General features: G+C 46.9%; 1 protein-coding gene across 4 annotated transcripts in view; it reads left to right on the top strand.

Moving 5' to 3' along the window:
* Positions 1-19177, top strand: part of URB1 (URB1 ribosome biogenesis homolog) — an 86589-nt gene that overhangs the window by 5737 nt on the left and 61675 nt on the right. For all 4 annotated transcript variants that reach the window (XR_006701068.1, XM_045436862.1, XM_045436861.1 and 1 more), the window contains exons 5-10: positions 4821-4917; positions 7145-7230; positions 8608-8733; positions 13007-13131; positions 17380-17575; positions 18858-18995. Coding sequence is in view for 3 of the 4 variants with exons in the window: in XM_045436862.1 (XP_045292818.1) it covers positions 4821-4917; positions 7145-7230; positions 8608-8733; positions 13007-13131; positions 17380-17575; positions 18858-18995 (768 nt within the window). In the remaining variant the exon portion in view is untranslated. The remainder of the gene's footprint in view (positions 1-4820; positions 4918-7144; positions 7231-8607; positions 8734-13006; positions 13132-17379; positions 17576-18857; positions 18996-19177) is intronic.

Below are 19177 nucleotides of genomic sequence, written 5' to 3' on the forward strand. Positions count from 1 at the left end.
GAGTAGATGGAATAACCTCCCACGTACCTCGTAGGGTGTCCCGGTCCTGGTCCTATTCTGTCCATTTTGGAGAAAACCCTTGGAAGTTTCAACTAGGAAGTGGCATCATCAAGGGAGATATTTATGGCTTTTTAATGTTTCTTGTGCCTCCTGTTTGTACGTCTTATAAGGAGTAGGTGCTGGACTGTGCCAAAGAGAATTGAAGTGTGAATGGTTTTCAGGAGAGCTTTTTTTTTTTTAAATGTTTATTTAGTTTTGAGAGAGAGGGAGACCGAGGAACTGAAGCGGGCTCTGTGCTGACAGCAGTGGGCCCAATGCGGGACTCGAACTCACAATCCATGAGGTCATGGCCTGAGCCGAGGTCGGACATGTCCCTCAGGAGAGCTGTGTTTTTTAAAAAAAAAAAAAAAAAAAAAAGTTCCCAGGCGCCTGGGTGGCCCAGTCGGTTAAGCGTCTGACTTCAGCTCAGGTCACAACAGTTTGTGAGTTTGAGTCCCACGTCGGGCTCTGTGCTGACAGCTCGGAGCCTGGAACCTGCTTCGGATTCTGTGTCTCCCTCTCTCTCTGCCCCTCCCCCGCTCACGTTCTGTCTGTCTGTCTCTCTCTCATAAACATTAAAAAAAAAAAGTTCCCTGGTGGCCCTAGAAGTTTCACTTGGGTTGAGAGAGGTTCTTGAGGAGAAAGCACGAGTTTGAGGACTCAGAAGCTGCAAAGAGTTGTGTGAGCCCTCCCTGCTGGCACGGCTGTGCCATTGACAGCTGGGGCTCCGTTCTCCACACCCCCATCCCGAGCACAGACGGCAGACCGACGGTCAGCAACCTGCTGCCCAGGTGGAGGGCCACGTGAGCGTGATTTACTTCCGCACCCCGTTCTCTAACTCTTCAGGGATTCGGAGTTTCCGCACCTCCAGGTAATAGACTGAAGGTTAATCATAGTAACACCCAGTAACTTGTATGGCTTGGGGAGGTTGGGCCCTGTGTTGAGGGTTTTCCTGGAATTACAAACAAGGTGTTCCCTGAGGGAAAAAAAAAAAATCCCAGGTCTTAGTGTCTCCCGGATGCTCTTTTTTTAGTACCGTGAATTATTCACATACTCTGTGTCAACAAATTCTGTTCATTGAGTGATGGCTCCTGACGTTTAAATGCATCTCTAAAAAGAATCTGCGTGCCGTTTGCACATTAGGGCAGATGTCATGCTTCTTTGGTCTTACCTGGCAGTCAGCCTGCCAGTAATTACCCATCAGATTCCCTCCCTGCTTCCACTCCCTCTCTCTTGACCTCAACTATCTCAGCCTCCTAAGTAAAATATGTCAGTGCCCAGACCACCCACCAAGACACGACTGGGGCGTCCCTGCCTGAACCCCGGCTGTAGGCGGTGCCCGCTTCACCTCGGGGTGAGAATTATCGTCAAGATGAAAGTGTTTTTACTTTGTGGCATACCTTAAATGTTTTGTTTTAGGAAATGGTTTTAGACATTAATTTTTTTTCCCCCCATATAGGGATGTCAGGGACATTAAACAAGAGAGCAGCACAGAGAATCCCCACCTACCTGTCCTCCAGCTGCAGGCGCGGCCCCCTCTCCCACATGTTTGGTTGTTTCGGGACGGTCTAGTGCCGCAGATCCCACCTGGGAACCGCATTTCCCCGTAAAAATTTCAGCGTGTACCTTTAACAAAAAGTGAGCTTTTAAAACAAAACCACACTACCATCACCACACCTAATACTGCTCACAATTCTTATTATCAGTGAATGCCCAGTTCGGTCTCCGTTTTTCCCACTGTCTCAGAAATGTCTTTACGCTTTGTGATTCAGATCAGGATCCAGACAAGGGCCACCCATTGTGTTCGGTGGGTATGTTTCTTAAATTTTTCCCTGGCTTTGAGTTTTCTCAAAGCCCCACCCCCCAACCTTTTTCTCATGCCCTTCGGTTATTGAAGAAGCTGATAGATCTACAGATCTATTTTTTCTTAATGGGTGTGTTTTAGCATCTTGGAGGGAATTCTTAAAGCTTTGTGAAAAGAGTTATTTTTCATCCAGCCAAAGAAAGCGCTGTTCAAATCCTTTGCCAGAGAGCAGTTTTACCAAATATGTTTTGGTCTATTTTAGACAGCGTTTTGCGGAACGAGCCGTAAAGAGCCCAGGATGCTTTCTTCCTAGGATAATAATGCTGTGAAGTCAGAGAGTAGGAATGGGGCATGTGGCCCTCTTGCCTTCGATGGAGCTTGCTGGGACAGAGGGCAGAGGCCCCGGGGACGGTGAGGGGCTGTCTGGCCGGGGGCGTGAGCGGGAGGCAGGGCAGTGGCTGCTTGGAGAGGGTGCGCGCTGTGTCTGGGGTGATCTTGGTGTGTTCACAGTCAGGCGTCTGAAATTGGGGGCTGGCTGGGATATGCGAGATGGAGGCCAGGAGGTGAGGACCCACTTGCATATCAGTTCAAAATTCATTGCTGGGGGGACCCTTGAGGGGATCTAGTCCAGCTGCTCTGTATAAGCAGGATGGAAGGATCCAGAGTGGCACATAACTGCAACCGACCTTCCAGGGCCCTGACTCCCAGTACTTAAGTGGGCACCCCCCCACCCCCCCAAACTTGTAGAACCTTTCCAGCCAGCCAGCTAGCAGTACCTCACTGAACCTTACCAGGCAAGTTTTGGCATCTCACCAGCATTCTTGCGGAACACGAGGCACACGTGGGTCGAGATAACAAGTTACCTGTGCTTGAGTTAGTTGATGTGTTTCTTTTAACGAGGCATCTAGATAATTCGGGAGCGGTGGCTCCTTTAAGCTTCCTGAGGACAGGGACGGTATCTTAGTCGTCTTTGAGTCGTCTCTCAGCCTGAGATTATGGCGTCTTGAATATAACTGCTGTTTGCACACCACTGAATTGTTGTGTTTTGAAGGCACTAAAGCGTTGCAGGTACGCTGAGGAAAAGCAGCTCACTTTCAAGACCTTAGTGACCGTGGTACCCAAACTCTGTCTTGTGAGGAGGCCCACAGAGTCGTCCCTGGAATGGGGAGCATAGTTTTGAGCGCTTAGTGTATTTGGAATAAACCAGGATCGGTCTGAGAGGGTCTTGCTGAAATGCCGTGGGGCACGGATGGAAGTGTAGACCCAGTGAGGACAGCGAATGTGCAAGGCCTCCGTCTGGATGTTGCAGGGTAGGGGTCTGATGGCCTTTCTTTTCTCCCCAAGAAACACACACCCGACAAAACAAGACAGAATTAATTTAGTTCTCATGTAGAGGCCTAGGTGGTTCCAAGTGCGATCCTTGCAGATTGAGAAAAAGCAAGATGAAAATGCCGTGGCAGCTCGGAGAAGAAAGCGCTTGTCCAGTCAGATGTAAAGTCGAGCACGAGGCAGTATGTTTGTACAATTATTTCTTGTTTTCCAGTTCCAGTACGTACTCACTTAGTAGCTGCATGTCCTTGAGTGAGTTCTTAAAGCCTGTTTCCTCATCTGTAAAATGGGTGTAGAAGGCATCTCCACCTCAAGTTGTTCAGAGGAGTAAATGAAGTAACAGATGTACAGCCTTTGACTTAGTGTCTGGTGTAGTGAATGCTCAGTAAATGACATTGGCCGCCTCCTCCTCCTCCTCCTCCTCCTCCTTCTTCTCCTCCTCCTCCTCACCACCACCCTGCCGCTACTAAATGGAATGGAACCATCTGGAAGGCCCACTTCTTAATCTTTCCAGGCATTCAGGGAACTAATTCTCCGTGGCATTAACTTATTTCCTGGCAACCAATTAGGGTATCTTTGGAATAACTCAAGTAGGGAGGAGGTGACAGTTGAGGGAGTGGAGGATCCCAGCGTATGAGCTGCTGCTGGTACAGCCAGTGAGCGTCCCACATGACTCCTGGCGTGTGAACCCGATGAGGAGACACGCGTGTGTCTTAAAATTACTGGGAGGGAAAGCTGATCAGATGGCCCCCACGACGTCCCCTGAAGTGTTGGCTACTGGTCATGGCCTGTGGGCCTCCTCGGGGACGCCCTCTGTCTTGGGTCGCGGCTGACACTGTCTTGGGTCGTGGCAGAATAGTGCAGACGTTAGTCCCAGGAAGGCCACGCAGGGTTGGTAACAGGACAGCGTCTGGGCCGCGGTGTCTGGTGTGAATTTATAATACCTGATAAAACCCAGACAGCACCTCATTGGTGTCAGCAAAAGCAGAACCAGTCTTTCCATTGGCTCTGGATTTTCAAAAATGCGTATATTATCTCATTGGCAAGTGAAGTAGATGGTGTCTGGACAGGCTGGGAATCTTCTGCTCCATACCAAAGTGGTCCAGACACCCAAAATGTTTACTTTATGACTGGGAAGGGGACTCAGCCAAACTTTACCCATGATTCTCTATTTTTTTAAAAATTTTTTTTATTAAAAAATATTTTTTTTTTGATCTTTATTTTTTGAGAGAGAGACAGCGTGTGAGCTGGGGAGGAGCAGAGAGAGATGGGAGACGCAGAATTCAAAGCAGGCTCCAGTCTCTAAGCTGTCAGCACAGAGCCTGACGTGGGGCTCAAACTCACAACCTTTGAGATCACGACCTGAGCTGAAATCAGACGCTTAACCGACTGAGCCACCCAGGTGTCCCTACCCATTCTTTTCTATTTAGAAACAGCTTGAAAGAGAAGGAAAAGTAGAGCAGAAGATTGAGGGAGAAGAGCAGAGCAAAGGTTCCACGTTCCCATAGAGACATGACCATTGTTTTAGACTTTGAGCCTTCTGACGGCACAAGCCCCAAGGCCTCTGTGCCATTGGGACGGGAGGGGCCTGCGTGCCGCCAAGTCCCTGCTTCCTGCACGTGACACGTGGTCTCCTTCGCCCCCCCAGGGTGTGCACGACGTCCGGCTGGCCTACATTCAGTTCGCCCTCTCCTTTCTGATCGCCGGCGATGACAGCACGATAGCACAGGTGCTGGAGTTGAAAGGTAGGTGTGCCTCTTTGTCTCGTAGCAAAGCCTGGTGGCGATTGTGTTTTGGAAAATCTGTCGCAAAACATTTTTCCAGGTTGAGCAGTCTGCAGCCTTTACGGCCGCTGCACACACTAGAATGGAGGACGCGTGTGCGGCGAAGCTGCGGTCGGTGCGGTTTTGATGTCGCTCGTGAGCACCGACAGAGGCATTCCTGAAATGCTACCTGGAATGCTGGGCGACGTGCTGACAAAGGAGAGATGCAAACTTGAGAGACCTGTACGAACAAAGGAGGCTCTGTGGCTCCAGAACATGCACAGATACGTAGCCCTGGCTGCCCGGCCCTCCTTAGTAATTGACTTCGGAAAACTAAAGTTTAGTTATTTCGGTGGCTTTGCCGAGTGTTACCAGAATATCGGTAATGGAGCTTCAGAGAAGTCTAGCTGGACCACCTTCTGGTGGCTGTGGCCCGAGAGCCTGTTCGGGCCGCTTGCTTCAAATCGAGAGATTCAGTAAGACGGAGAACGATGGCGCTAGAAGGAAGGCACTTTGCACGTAGCAGGTGTTCGGTGTGATACCAGGCTCTGTGCGCAGGTTCCACGTCCTTGCCAGAGCTCTGGGAGTCGGAGGAACAGCACGGTGCCTGTGGCCCGGGGTGGCCGGGTCTCCAGTCCTTCTCTCACCTCCCCCAGGGTGGGAGCCCTGAGCTCTCTCCGGACGACTGCCAGCGACCGTTTAAGAACAGGGAGGTGGGTGCCGGTCATTCCATGTGGTGTCAGCCCTGGTCCACGAAGGTAGCCCCATTGACGGGGGAGGCGGTGCCACGGAGGAGACCCTTTCGTTACACGGTGCAGCAGACAGGCCTTAACCGCTTGTGGCCACTCCTGTGTGAGGTCTGCTGCTGCTGCTGCCAGGGCTAGGGTTCTTCCGAATTCCTGTGGTCGTCTGCGCCGTCCGGCCTTTATTAAAGGACGGCGGTTTGGGGTTACTCATGTGCGCTGCTGATGGGGCAGGGTTGTACTTCAGTTAATGTTTTTGCAGGGCACTTTGCAAAACTTGAAAAATGCGTCGAAACTTTAAAAATGTGTGATCCAGCAGCCATTCCACGTCTAGCCATTTATCCTAAGGGTAGAATTAAGGATGTGAGTAGAGGTTTTCTTAGTGGATAATTTTTTCATGTTTGCTGAAAATTGGACTCCTCCTAACTGTTGACCGTCAAGGGATTGATTGCACAAACAGGACTAATCGTAAGGTGGAACGCAGCTGTTAGAAATGACGTAGAAATATGCTTCCCGATGTCAGCCTTTTAAACAACATATGATTGGGTGTAGACTCAGTTATAAAACTCGAGTATCCCATTTTACTGAAAGATACATTTAACGAAATATTAGAAGGTTAGCGGTTAACTAGTTACCTCTGGGTAGTGGAATTATGTTTGCTTTCAGATTTCATCCTTTTGGTTTGTTTGGTATTTTCTGATTTTTCTTCTTTTGAGAATGAATTTCCTTTGTAGAAAATATGTGTGTGCCCTTTGAGCACCTCTGGAGCAAGCAAAATTCTAATTGCTTTGATGTTTCTGCCCAGTGTCATCATTACGTTAGTCATGATACGGCATCGAGCTGTGGTAGCTGATTCCTTGGAGATCAAAAGTATGAAAAGAAAGCAGACAAACACATCATCCCGAATTCTACCACAGTCAATAAAATGATTTAAAATACAAATCTGGGGGCGCCTGGGTGGCTCAGTCGGTTGAGTGTCCAACTCTGGATTTCGTCTCCGTTGAAGACGGATCGAGTTCTACATCTGGCTCCGTGCTGAGCATGGGGTCTGCTTAAGATTCTCTTTCCCTCATTCCCTCTGCCCCTCTCCCTGCTAGCCCTCTCACCAAAAAAACATATATAGATAAAGATATAGGTATCAGCAAATCTAAGCAAAGAGAGAAATTCAGCAAAATTGTACGTACATTCTCTGTCAAATAGTCAGTATGAAGGACAGTAAAACAGAACTACTGAACCTCTTTAATGGCTCTGTCATTGTTTTACCTTTAGATAGTGATTTCCCATGTCGTGAAGCGGTTTATTCCTACTGTGAACATGTATAATCGAAAACGACAAAACCTTCAAAAAAAAAAAAAGGGAGCGAATGGCATTGTTTGCTGTGCCACTTTCTGAAGTAATTTGTTCTCTCATCTGCTCTCGTGTTCAAAATATTTTTGAGTTTAATGCTTTGAACCTTTTCCTTTCAGAATTTATTCCTTGCATTTTTAGCTCGGGCATAAAGGAAGACAGGATTTCTACCGTCAATATTTTGTTATCCACGCTGAAAACAAAGGTACGTGTTTGGTACTCAGTGTTGTTCTGTGGTTTGTTTTCTCCAGGGTGTGACAGGACCCTAGAGCTACAATGTCTTAGGGCACACAGGCTGTGGGATGGCAAACTGTTCCTTCGGGCTGCAGTTTTATCACCCCAGGAGACACGCTGTTGCTCGCCCTTTCACGAGAAGCCACAGGGATAATTGGGAGCTGTAAGTTATGGCTGTTTTCATTTACACACCCGGCAGAATGTGACTTCGTATCGCCTTATATATTCTGCCTTTTACAAGCATCTTGTAGAAACTTTAAAACTGGCTGAACGAATCACTGACTTTAATACAGAAGCAACTTAAACGCTCAGTTAGAAAAACTCTATGACTCTGCCAACACAAAAAGTCGTTAAAAGCCATGAACTGGCAATCCATATAAAAATGGCTAATTAGCATAGTATTTAAAACTGTGGTTCTCAGCTGGGGGTGGTTTTGCCCCCTCCACTGTAGACATTTGGCAGCGTTGGAAACATTTCTGGTTGTCATAACCGGGGAAGTAACAACTGGCACCCAGTGGGTAGAGACCAGGCCCAGCGTCCTGCCCGCACAGGTCCGTCCCCTGCAGCAGTTATTTGGGCCAGAATGTCAACGGTGCTGAGAAGCCCTGATTTAAAGTAACACAGGTCATGAGGTACAGGTTTTTTTCGCCAACCAAATTAGCACTGACCTTTTCAAACAATGCCGTTCAGTGCTGGCCAAAGTACCTTTGAGTCGGGTGCTTTTGTGGAGGCAGTGTTCTAGCAGGTCTGGCGGTGTGCGTTAGAGGTCTTCAACATGTTCCCAGACTTGGGAACCTCAGAACCACCCAGGACACCCTGGGAGGCACCAGGAGTGGGTTTGAGGGGAGCTGAGGCCTTGTGTCACATTTCCAAGTGCATAATCAGGGACGCAGGCAGGACTCGGCACAAGGAAGCAGACGATAGAGTGCAAACAACCTCACTTTGCACCCCCCGGGGAACGGTGACATAAATTATGGTCGCTAGAATGATAGCCTTCCAAAATGGTGTTCTAAAGGAGTTTTTAATAATGTGGGAAAAGTTCATACTATTTAAAAGTAGGCAGAAAACTGTATATAATCTCACAGAGACAAAAACAAAACAAAACACAACAGTGATACACATACATCTTCTGTGTTGCGGGGTGGAGGGATGAAAGGAAGTATACCAGATGCTACCTGTATCCTAGGACGGTTCAGATACCGATGAATTTTGTTTTTCTCTTTATGTTTTTCCTTTTTCTGGTGAAATATTTTGCCGTGGGCCCACAGGATTTTGGTAATGATGAAAAACAATACACACTGTTGTGAAAATCGAGCTCCTTGAAATTCACGTGTTTTATTGTTTTCAGGTAGTTCACAATAAAAATATCACAAAAACCCAGAAGGTGCGTTTCTTTACGGGGCAGTTGTTGAACCATATAGCAGCTCTCTACAGCTGGAATGGGATTGTTGACGTGAACCTGGAACATGGCAAGGTATAGTCCTGTTGGGTTTGAGTTGACCTCACTGTTAGTGTGTGAGCCTCACAGCTGGAGACTGGGGAGCGTACCCCCTTAAAGTCCCTCCATTCGATCTGTTTCTCTTGGCTCGTGGTTGTATTGATTCTCCGCTTAGATGAAATATGATCTTTTTAAAGTTTTGGTTTTTTTTTTTTTTTTTTTTTTTTATAAGATTGTTTCTATTCTCTGAGGTATTTTGATATTAGACTTGTTTTTCCTCCCTTGAAGGGAAAACCGTTACTCCTTTTAGCTGAGCGACATGCTGGTTTTCCCTGCTGGGCTTGCCCAGTAGACGCATAGTATTGACCCAGGCTCTCTCCTCCTCTCATTACCTCTTCTTTTCCTTCTTTCCATCCTGTTCATACCAGCTCTTAGAGTTTCAAGGCCCGTTGCTTTTACTTCCAAGTGTCTAGGAAAACCCCAATTTCCTCACCTACTGACATGTGTAATTTATTTTGTAATAGTTCCTCAAACGTTGAATTAGAACAGTTGCTTTCAAGTTGACCCAAGGCCAGTGTACATTTTCATCCTCATTTTGATTTTCTTCAGGGTGTTTGGAAACATGGACTTGGCCAGAGTCGTGAAGGCTCAGACTTCCTGTGAACTTTATAGTAATTTACCTCTCAAGAGCCCTGTGTTTTACGTCCTTTAATCTTTGTGACTGGCCTATGTCCTCTTGTTTTGAACATGTTTTGTATGCCCTATTATCAGGAAGCCTCGGGGGCTTAATAAAAACACTCCCAAATGTGGAATTTTATTCAAAAGACCAAGAGAAATTAAGTCATTCTTAAGCTTGTTTAAAACTACAGGTTTAAACTTGCCCCTCTTAAGAGTATTTTTTAATCTTTTTTTTTTAATGTGTCTGCTTTATAGGTGAGGACATTCAAATTCAGGGAGGTCAGTAATGCTCTCACTAGTGGTTACATTCTGGTGTCCAGCCAGAAGCTGTCCAGGAGCCTGTTAAGAGTTGCCTCATTAGAATAAAAAATGTTCCTACCACGTAGAACATTCCAGGGGATTTTGGAGCACCGTGTGAGAATTGGTGTTACCCCCATCACACAAGAAATTACCGGGGTTCTAGGGGCTCTCCGCCAGGAGCTGGGGTTGAAGACCAAATACAGTTGACCCCTGAACTATGCAGGGGCTGGGAGGGCCGACCCCCATGCAGTCAAAATCCGTGTATAACTTTTAACTTCCCAGAATCTTAACTACTGGGGCACCTGGGTGGCTCAGTAGTTAAGCACCCAACTCTTGATTTCAGCTTGGTTATGATCTGGTGTTCATGAGTTCGAGCCCTGCTTCGGACTCTGTGCTGATAGTGCAGAGGCTGCTTGGGATATTCAGTCTCCCCCTCTCTCTGTCTTTCTCTCTCTCAAAAAATAAATAAATACACATTAAAAAAGAAAAAAACACTTGGGGTGCCTGGGTGACTCAGTTAAGCATTCGACTTCAGCTTAGGTCATGATCTCACAGTTGGTGGGTTTGAGCCCGGTGTCGGGCTCTGTGCTGATAGTTCAGAAACCTGGAGCCTGCTTTGGAGCCTGTGCCTCCCTCTCTCTCTCTGCCACTCCCCTGCTCACTATCTGTCTTTCTGTCTCAAAATAAATAAACATTAAGAAAAAAAAATTTTTTTAACTCTACTAATAGCCTACTGTTGACTGGAAGACTTATGCATAGCAAAAACAGTCAATGAACACATATTTTGTATGTCATACGTATTGTAAACTGTATCCTTACAATAACGTAAGCTGGAGAAAAGTAAATGTTATTAAGGAAATCATAAGAGAACACATTTATAGTACTGTACTGCATTCATGGGAAAAAAAAGTACACATAAGCAGATCTGTGCAGTTCAAACCTGTGTTGCTCAAAGGTCAGCTGTATTTCTTTCTTTTTTTTTTTTTTAATATATGAAATTTATCGTCAAATTGGTTTCCATACAACACCCAGTGCTCATCCCAAAAGATGCCCTCTTCAATGCCCATCACCTACCCTTCCCTCCCTCCCACCCTCCCATCAACCCTCAGTTTGTTCTCAGTTTTTAAGAGTCTCTTATGCTTTGGCTCTCTCCCACTCTAACCTCTTTTTTTTTTTTTTCCTTCCCCTCCCCCATGGGTTTCTGTTAAGTTTCTCAGGATCCACATAAGAGTGAAAACATATGGTATCTGTCTTTCTCTGTATGGCTTATTTCACTTAGCATCACACTCTCCAGTTCCATCCACTTTGCTACAAAGGGCCATATTTCATTCTTTCTCATTGCCACATAGTACTCCATTGTGTATATAAACCACAATTTCTTTATCCATTCATCAGTTAATGGACATTTAGGCTCTTTCCATCATTTGGCTATTGTTGAAAGGCCTGCTATAACCATTGGGGTACAAGTGCCCCTATGCATCAGTACTCCTGTATCCCTTGGGTAAATTCCTAGCAGTGCTACTGCTGGGTCATAGGGTAAGTCTATTTTTAATTTTTTGAGGAACCTCCACACTGTTTTCCAGAGTGGCTGCACCAGTTTGCATTCCCACCTTCAGTGCAAGAGGGTTCCCGTGTCTCCACATCCTCACCAGCATCTATAGTCTCCTGAGTTGTTTATTTTGGCCACTCTGACTGGCGTGAGGTGATATCTGAGTGTGGTTTTGATTTGTATTTCCCTGATGAGGCGTGATGTTGAGCATCTTTTCATGTGCCTGTTGGCCATCTGGATGTCTTCTTTACAGAAGTGTCTATTCATGTTTTCTGCCCATTTCTTCACTGGATTATTTGTTTTTTGGGTGTGGAGTTTGGTGAGCTCTTTATAGATTTTGGATACTAGCCCTTTGTCCGATATGCCATTTGCAAATATCTTTTCCCATTCCATTGGTTGCCTTTTAGTTTTGTTGAGTTTCCTTGGTTGTGCAGAAGCTTTTTATCTTCACGAGGTCCCAATAGTTCATTTTTGCTTTTAATTCCCTTGCCTTTGGGGATGTGTCAAGTAAGAAATTGCTACGGCTGAGGTCAGAGAGGTCTTTTCCTGCTTTCTCCTCTAGTGTTTTGATGGTTTCCTGTCTCACATTCAGGTCCTTTATCCGTTTTGAGTTTATTTTTGTGAATGGTGTAAGAAAATGGTCTAGTTTCATTCTTCTGCATGTTGCTGTCCAGTTCTCCCAGCACCATTTGTTAAAGAAACTGTCTTTTTTCCATTGGATATTCTTTCCTGCTTTGTTAAAGATGAGTTGGCCATACTTTTGTGGGTCTAGTTCTGGGGTTTCTATTCTACTCCATTGGTCTGTGTGTCTGTTTTTGTGCCATGTATTTATTTCTTATATCACAATATCAATCACAATGCAAAAGCAAATAGAAGCTTAGGAAAATGATTTTCTAATTGAAGTGTATGCTGTAAAGAGAGACTCTATTTTTTTTTTTAATTTATTTCTGAGAGACAGTGAGAGAGCACGTGCACTTGCTTGCGTAAGTGGAGGAAGGGGCAGAGAGAGAGGGAGACACAGAATCCAAAGCAGGCTCCAGGCTCTGAGCTGTCAGCACAGAGCCCGATGTGGGGCTCACACCCACAAACCGTGAGATCTTGACCTGAGCCAAAGTCAGATGCTTACCCGACTGAACCACCCAGGTGCCCCAAGAGAGATTCTTTAATGATGGGGGTACGGATACTGATCTGCTCCGTATTTGCTAACGCAGTGGGGAGTTCCACTATGTGATCCGTGGTTTGCCCTTACATAAAATGGTGTAATCATCTCTACCCTGCCAGACTCATAGGCCTGCCATAAAAATTAAATGAGAACCTTTACTGTGGAGTGCTTGGAAACAATGAGACATGACTTAAAGTGTCCCCTTATCTGTTGTTTCTTGTTCCAGCAGCTCCCTGTTTGTTCAATGTTAAAAATAAATATTTTCTTTTTAAATTCAGCTTATTTAAACTAAAACAAAACAGTTCACCCATTTTTTTTCACTCCCCCCAACCTGTACCTCTGGCAACCACCAGTCTCTTCTCTCTATCTGTGAGCTTTTTTTTTTTTTTTTTTTAAATTTATTACTCAGTTTATTCTTTTTATATTCCACATATGAGAGCATTTTTGTCTTGTCTTGATTGGTGTTTCTGTTCTTTGGGGTTTTTTTTGAATGATACCAAGCATGTAAGATGTTTTCTAAGTCATCATCAGGCACGTGGTATCGCCCAGTTTTTACTCTGTAGATGTTACCGAGGCTCATGAACTTGAGATTTTCATTGACTTTTAAAAAACTCTTGTAGACTTCTCCTGAGGACGCAGGGAAGATCCTGGTGAGGGAGCTTGTTCACACCTTCCTGCTGGATCTTTGCTGTTCGCTCAAGCATGGGATTAATTTTTACGACGCATCTTTCGGTACCATCGGCAGGTAAAGTGGCACATTTGAGAAGCGCGGGCCTGTGTTCCATCACGTACACGACTTCCAGCGGAAGTCTGTAGAATAACGGAATTGTGGTGGTTTACAACTAGAATTTTAGACATGACCTCACTCATTACAGGGACGAACATTTGGAAGCCCAGAGACTCCCTGCTCATCACGTGCCCTTAGGGCACAGGGCTCAGGGTAGCCGCTGACTTAGGCCCCCAGTAGGAGGTGTCTCACCCGGGGGGGGGGGGGGGTGCTGCGGGTTTCACTCGAGACTGTGGCATCGGCTGGGTCCGAGGAAAGTCTTACGGCCACCTTGCCAGAGAGGGTAGGCCGCTTCGCAGACCTCCACACAGGCCGGAGGCGGGAGCCACCGCTCTCCCAGTTTTGCAGATGAGGGAAATGGGCACAGAGAAGTTGGGTCACTCAGCGTGTGTCAGAGTTAGGGTTTACACCCAGGGAATCTGGGGGCCCCTGGCTGACTGACACTTGATTTCAGCTCAGTCATGATCTCACAGGGGACCGAGCCCCATGTTGTGCACTGAGCTAACAGTGCTGAGCCTGCTTGGGATTCCCTCCCTCCCTCCCTCTCTCTCTGCCTTCCTCCTCCTCCTCCTCCTCCTCCTCCTCCTCCTCCTCCTTCTCCTTCTCCACCACCTTCTTCTTCTCTCTCTCTCTCTTTCTTTCTCTCCCAAAATAAACTTTAAACCCAGGGAATTTGGTTCCAAGTCTATCCTCATAACAGCTAAATCGTCCTTCCTCTCCTCAAAGCTGCTGATGTACTGGGTTTTCAAAATTTTGTTTCATGTTGCACACTTATGGCAATGTTTCATCAGTAAGGAAACATAAAGTCCCTACCTGATGGTTTAGATGATATTCTTTTAGATTTTCTCTTTTAGTCTAACGGTAAACACATATCCATGTTACTATTTTTAATAACCAAAATACTCTAATGTTAGATTTATCAACCTGCTTTTCTTCCCCCCTGACGGTAAAAATATTAGGTATATTTTCTGTTCATTGTGAATACCTCATTTTTTAAAATTCTTTTATTTTACCTCTGTGGCGCTTTTATCATAAGGATCTGGATGGTTTGGTTTAGTTTCTACCAGTTAGGAAATGACTGATTCCTTCAGAATGGGATAACACCTGTGGAAATTTTTCTCCCTGCTTGTGACTTGTTTTGATTCTGAGATTATTTTGACTTAATTTGCCACATTATTTCTTTTTCTTTCAACTTTGTTTCAGCGATAGTGTAACTTTTCTCTCATCAGGGAAAACAAGCTCACCTTCCTGGTAACACGTAACAGCAGACTTTTATCGTCTAGTATGATGTAACACCATGCTTAAAACACATTTTTTCCCCCTAAGTAAGTAAGACCCATAAAATAGGTCATTTGATGAGTGTATTTGAATCAGCTTGTGGGTGTGGGTCTGTTCGAATAAGCTGTGGTTTTTTGTCAGTTTTTGAAGCCAGGGACAAAAGACAAATGTTTGCACTTAGGGGAGAGGAAGGGAATTTTGTTTGTGGGGGCGTTAATGGAAAGTTTTGAGAAAATCGACACGTGTGGTTCCCCAGCGGAGGTGAAGCTTGCTCCCTCCCTCCCTCCATTCAGGTGTCTGTGCACATGTCACCATATCCAGGAGGCCTTCCCCAGCAGCCCTTTTCTGAAATAGCCCTTCCACTGTCCCTGTCCTTTTGCCTTGCTCTTGACTATGACTTATCACCACCTTGCACATTTATCTATTTGCTTGGTCATTATGTGATAGATGAGAACCAATGTGAACAGAGGCTGGTCTGTTTGGGATCCCCAGTGTCTAGGACAGTGCCGGGCACCCAGTGGGTGTGTGAAAGCCAGGCATTACAGTTGGTAAACTTCTTCTCTAAGGGAAGAAGTAAGTTTTGGAGGCGTGGTGTGCGGTCTGTATTGTGACCTCTCAGCTGTGACGTTGTAGTGCCGGAGCAGACATGGACATAAACAAATGGGTGTAACTGTGTTCCGATAAAGCTTTATTTACGAAGATAGATAGTGGGCCACAGTTTGCCAACCCCTGGTGTGGAGGCTGAGAGAACAAATTCTGGGGTCAGCTCTGAGACCTTGACAAGTCCTACTGCTCTCTGCCTCTGTTGCCTCATCTGTAAAATGGAAATAAAGTTGGCATCCACTTCAGGGGGAAGTAGAGCGTGGGAACAGCCTAGAGCAGTGCCCGGCCCACGTTGTACGCTGTGGAAATACGTTACTTTATTGCATTCTCCGTTAAAATAACGTGGATGTTTATAGTATTTTTAGTGTACTTTGTAGTATTCAGCGTGTTTGTTTGACAGCAAAAACTGTTTTGTTCGTGAAATTTTCATATTAGGAATTTTAAACTTTTTTTTTAAGTTTATTTATTTTGAATAGAGACAGAGCACGAGCAGAGGAGGGGCAGAGAGAGAGAGAGAGAGAGAGAGAGAGAGAGAGAGAGAGACTCCTAAGCAGGCTCCACACCGTCAGTACAGAGCCCAGTCGGGCCTCAAACCCACGAGACCAGGAGATAATGACCTGAGCTGAAACCAAGAGTTGATTGCTCAACCGACTGAGTCACCCCAGGTGCCCCAAGAATTTTAAGTTTTTGAAAAGACAGCTTTCTGATCAAAATTCCACTCTAATTCAATTTTTGAAAAATGTTTTATTATAGGTAAAGCTGTCATAATGCATCTTAATTTTAGTCAGTTCATAAGGGGACACAGAACAGTGAGGATTCTGGAAGCCGTCCATGTGGCATGCTAGTGATACATTCTGAGATGTTTTGGATTTGGTGACTTCCCGGGAACAGGCAGCTCTGAAAAGTCATCCTCCCTTAGAAGGATCTGGGGGTAACCTAGAGTACCGTGGGCTTGGCTGTGTAGATCCTGGGCTAGCTCCTTCCTTTACGCAAGGTTTAATGTCTACAGGTTTTCCTGATTCTTATTTTTATGATCTTTTGAAAACTGCTCACTTAGGGACAAGTTTTGAGTATTTTCATACAGTAGATTTTTTTTTTTTCTACATTAGCTTCTTGCAACAGCTGAGTGAAGGCATAGGAATTTGAAATACGTTAGAAACGGAGGAGGCAGAAAACCTGTGGAAAGACTTGGAGCCATTTTGTCGAGTTTTATTTATTTTTTTATTTAAAAAAAATTTTTTTTTCAACGTTTATTTATTTTTGGGACAGAGAGAGACAGAGCATGAACGGGGGAGGGGCAGAGAGGGAGGGAGAACAGAACCGGAAACAGGCTCCAGGCTCTGAGCCATCAGCCCAGAGCCCGACGCGGGGCTCGAACTCACGGACCGCGAGATGGTGACCTGGCTGAAGTCGGACGCTTAACCGACTGCGCCACCCAGGCGCCCCTGTCGAGTTTTAGAAATAATTTATGGCACTGTGGACTGTGGGGCAGTTCATTTGCCCTTCATGTAAAAGTCTTTTCAAAAGTTAAATGCATTCTCTGTTTTTTTATACCTAATGCTTACACGTCTATTTATTTACATACATGCCTTTTCGTGTGCAGTTGGAGGAAAGAGGTCAGGAAAATCCCACGGGGAAATTAGGGGAGTGGATTCCTCCCTACGGGTCTGGCCCTTTCTTTACATTAGCCTTGACTTCTGGGTAGACTGGTAGGTGGCCAGGGTGGAGACAGAGAGTGGGTTTCTTCCTTCTCTTTAAAAGTCAAATGGAGGAGTGCCTGGGTGGCTCAGTGTGTTGAGTGTCAGACCCTTGATTTCAGCTCAGGTCATGATCTCAGGGTCGTGGGATCAAGCCCCGTGTTAGCCCCGTGCTCAGCATAGAGCCTGCTTGGGACTCTCTCTCTCTCCCTCTGCCCCTACCCCCCGCCCCCCAAATAAATAAAATAAAAGTCAGATGGAACTCAAGGGAGGGAAGGAGAGGCTGGAGACAGGAAAGGAGAGACTTTTTCAGCTACTCGGAAATAGAGGAGAGAGATTCAAGCCCTTTCTTGGGGAGCTGGAACCCCGCAGACCATGAAAACACCCCACTTAGTGTCAGGAGGGAAATTCAAAGGTGAAATTTGCTGGTCGCCGTGTTTCAACTGTGTTTCCTGAGGGCGATTTCGAGGGGCTGCCGTTCTGACCCTGAGCTGTCAGTTTAAGTTTATTTATTTTGAATAGAGGCTTGTTTTTATTCTGAGATTACTGTGAATGAATCATGAATTACGAATTATCTCAGTGTGCTGTGGAAATTCCCTGCCGACCCTTGTCTCTCTCTCAATGGCAGAGGCGGGAACCTGACCCTCCTGCACTTCCTGTTGGGTTTGAAAACTGCAGCAGACGACGAGCTGGTGGCCGAGCTGGTGGTGAACATCCTCAAAGTGTGCCCGGACTTGCTGAACAAGTACTTCAAGGAAGTAACATTTTCCTTTCTGCCAAGAGCGAAGTCCACTTGGTCAAATAACATCAAACTACTGAACAAGGTGAAACCCCCGGGGCTCTGGCCTGTGTCAGGGGCCGGGAGAGGGGGAGGGGGAGTGACGAGCTGACGGACTGCAGGAAGGACGGAGAACTCGTCCAGCCATTCTGCAGGGGCGACGTCAGCTCACGTGGGGCTGGCGTCCCGGTCCTCTGAGGACATCCCGCTCTTCGCTGAGCAGAACTTCGAGGTGGACGCCTTTTGCATCTGTTAAGACAAATGCGTCTCCTTCGTCCAGATTTTGCTTAGAGGGAGATCTCGGTGAATTTTGGCACATTGAGGCTGACGTGAGCGAAAGGTGTGAAATGGAGAACCGTGTTTAAAGACCGCCGTCTTAAGTACTTAGAACGACGTAGGACACGCTATGAAACGATGCTGTGTCTGTCTGGGTGCCGGCGTGCGAATGTCCTGATCAGAGTCCGCCGTCCTTCACCCGCCGCCGCGGATGTGCCTGCTGCACGTTCTTTCGCAGCGCTGCCTGGCTCGGGGCGCGCTGTCCGACTCGCGGTCTGGTGGTGAAATAGCGAGGGTTGCGGTCTCGTGCCTCCGCTAGGCAGGCGCGGGTTATGTGCCAGACAAACTCTCACCCACGCTGCCTTCGTTCTCCTTGAGCGCGTGCGGTCCCCACGTGGATCTTGGGGTGAGAAGGAAGCCGTTTGCCCCTTACGTTGGGGGGGGCGGCCCGTGGCCACCCCCACCCCCGCTGGGGGCTGCTCTGGTTCCGCCCTCCCCAGGGAGGGGTGGGGGGGGGCAGGTGCGCAGCCTTTGCTGGCCTGGGTGCGAGCCCTCGCGTCACTGCTTCCTAGCCGGGTGCCCCCGGGGGAAGTTACGGGATCTTACTGAGATCCAGCTTTGTCATCCATGAACGCGTTTTACTGTTAGTGTCCAAGGTCCCTACCCTAAAGGGTCGTCATGAAGTGTTAAAAAGATGACACAGTGTGTCAGGTGCCACAGCCGGTGAGTAGCAGCACTTAGATTGGATTGTAGCGCTGGATTGTTACTTCCAGCGGTGACTTCCTCGCCATCAGAGGTTTTAAGAGGCTCCCCAGGCCGCAGGCAGAGCTCTGCTTTGAAGGTCACGGCCCTGCTAGCAGGCAGGCTCGTGAGCTGACTTTTCTCTGACTAGTAGAGTTGGGGGTTGACCGTCCGGAGCCTGTTCCTTGGCAGTCCCTGGACGTCCGTCACTAGGACTGCTGCATTGGACTGGCTTCGCTGTGGGGTGCCTGCAGTTGGCCTGGTTTGCAACGTAACCTGTAGCAGCTCATGCTCTTGTCTCTTTGTCGTAGATCTATGAAGCCCAGCCAGACGTTTCCCGGGCCTTTCAGACCAGAGAGTTCATCCCCTTGCCTCGGCTCCTGGCAATGGTGATGGTGACCACCGTGCCCCTGGTGTGCAATAAGACGATGTTCACCCAGGCATTAAATGTAAGTGGTTACCTTTCTTCTAGAACTTTCTGTTCACTGCACTGGCCATGCTGGGGATTGTTCCGAGAACGCCTGCATGGATTCAGTGGATGGTATTTTGTCAGTGAGCCTCAGGCTTCCCATGTTTCTACTCACCTGCACAAGGGCCCCTGGAGCCCAAGGCACGTTCCGGCCAGGGGATC

This window comes from Leopardus geoffroyi, chromosome C2, assembly GCF_018350155.1.
Source record: "Leopardus geoffroyi isolate Oge1 chromosome C2, O.geoffroyi_Oge1_pat1.0, whole genome shotgun sequence".
Taxonomy (NCBI): domain Eukaryota; kingdom Metazoa; phylum Chordata; class Mammalia; order Carnivora; family Felidae; genus Leopardus; species Leopardus geoffroyi.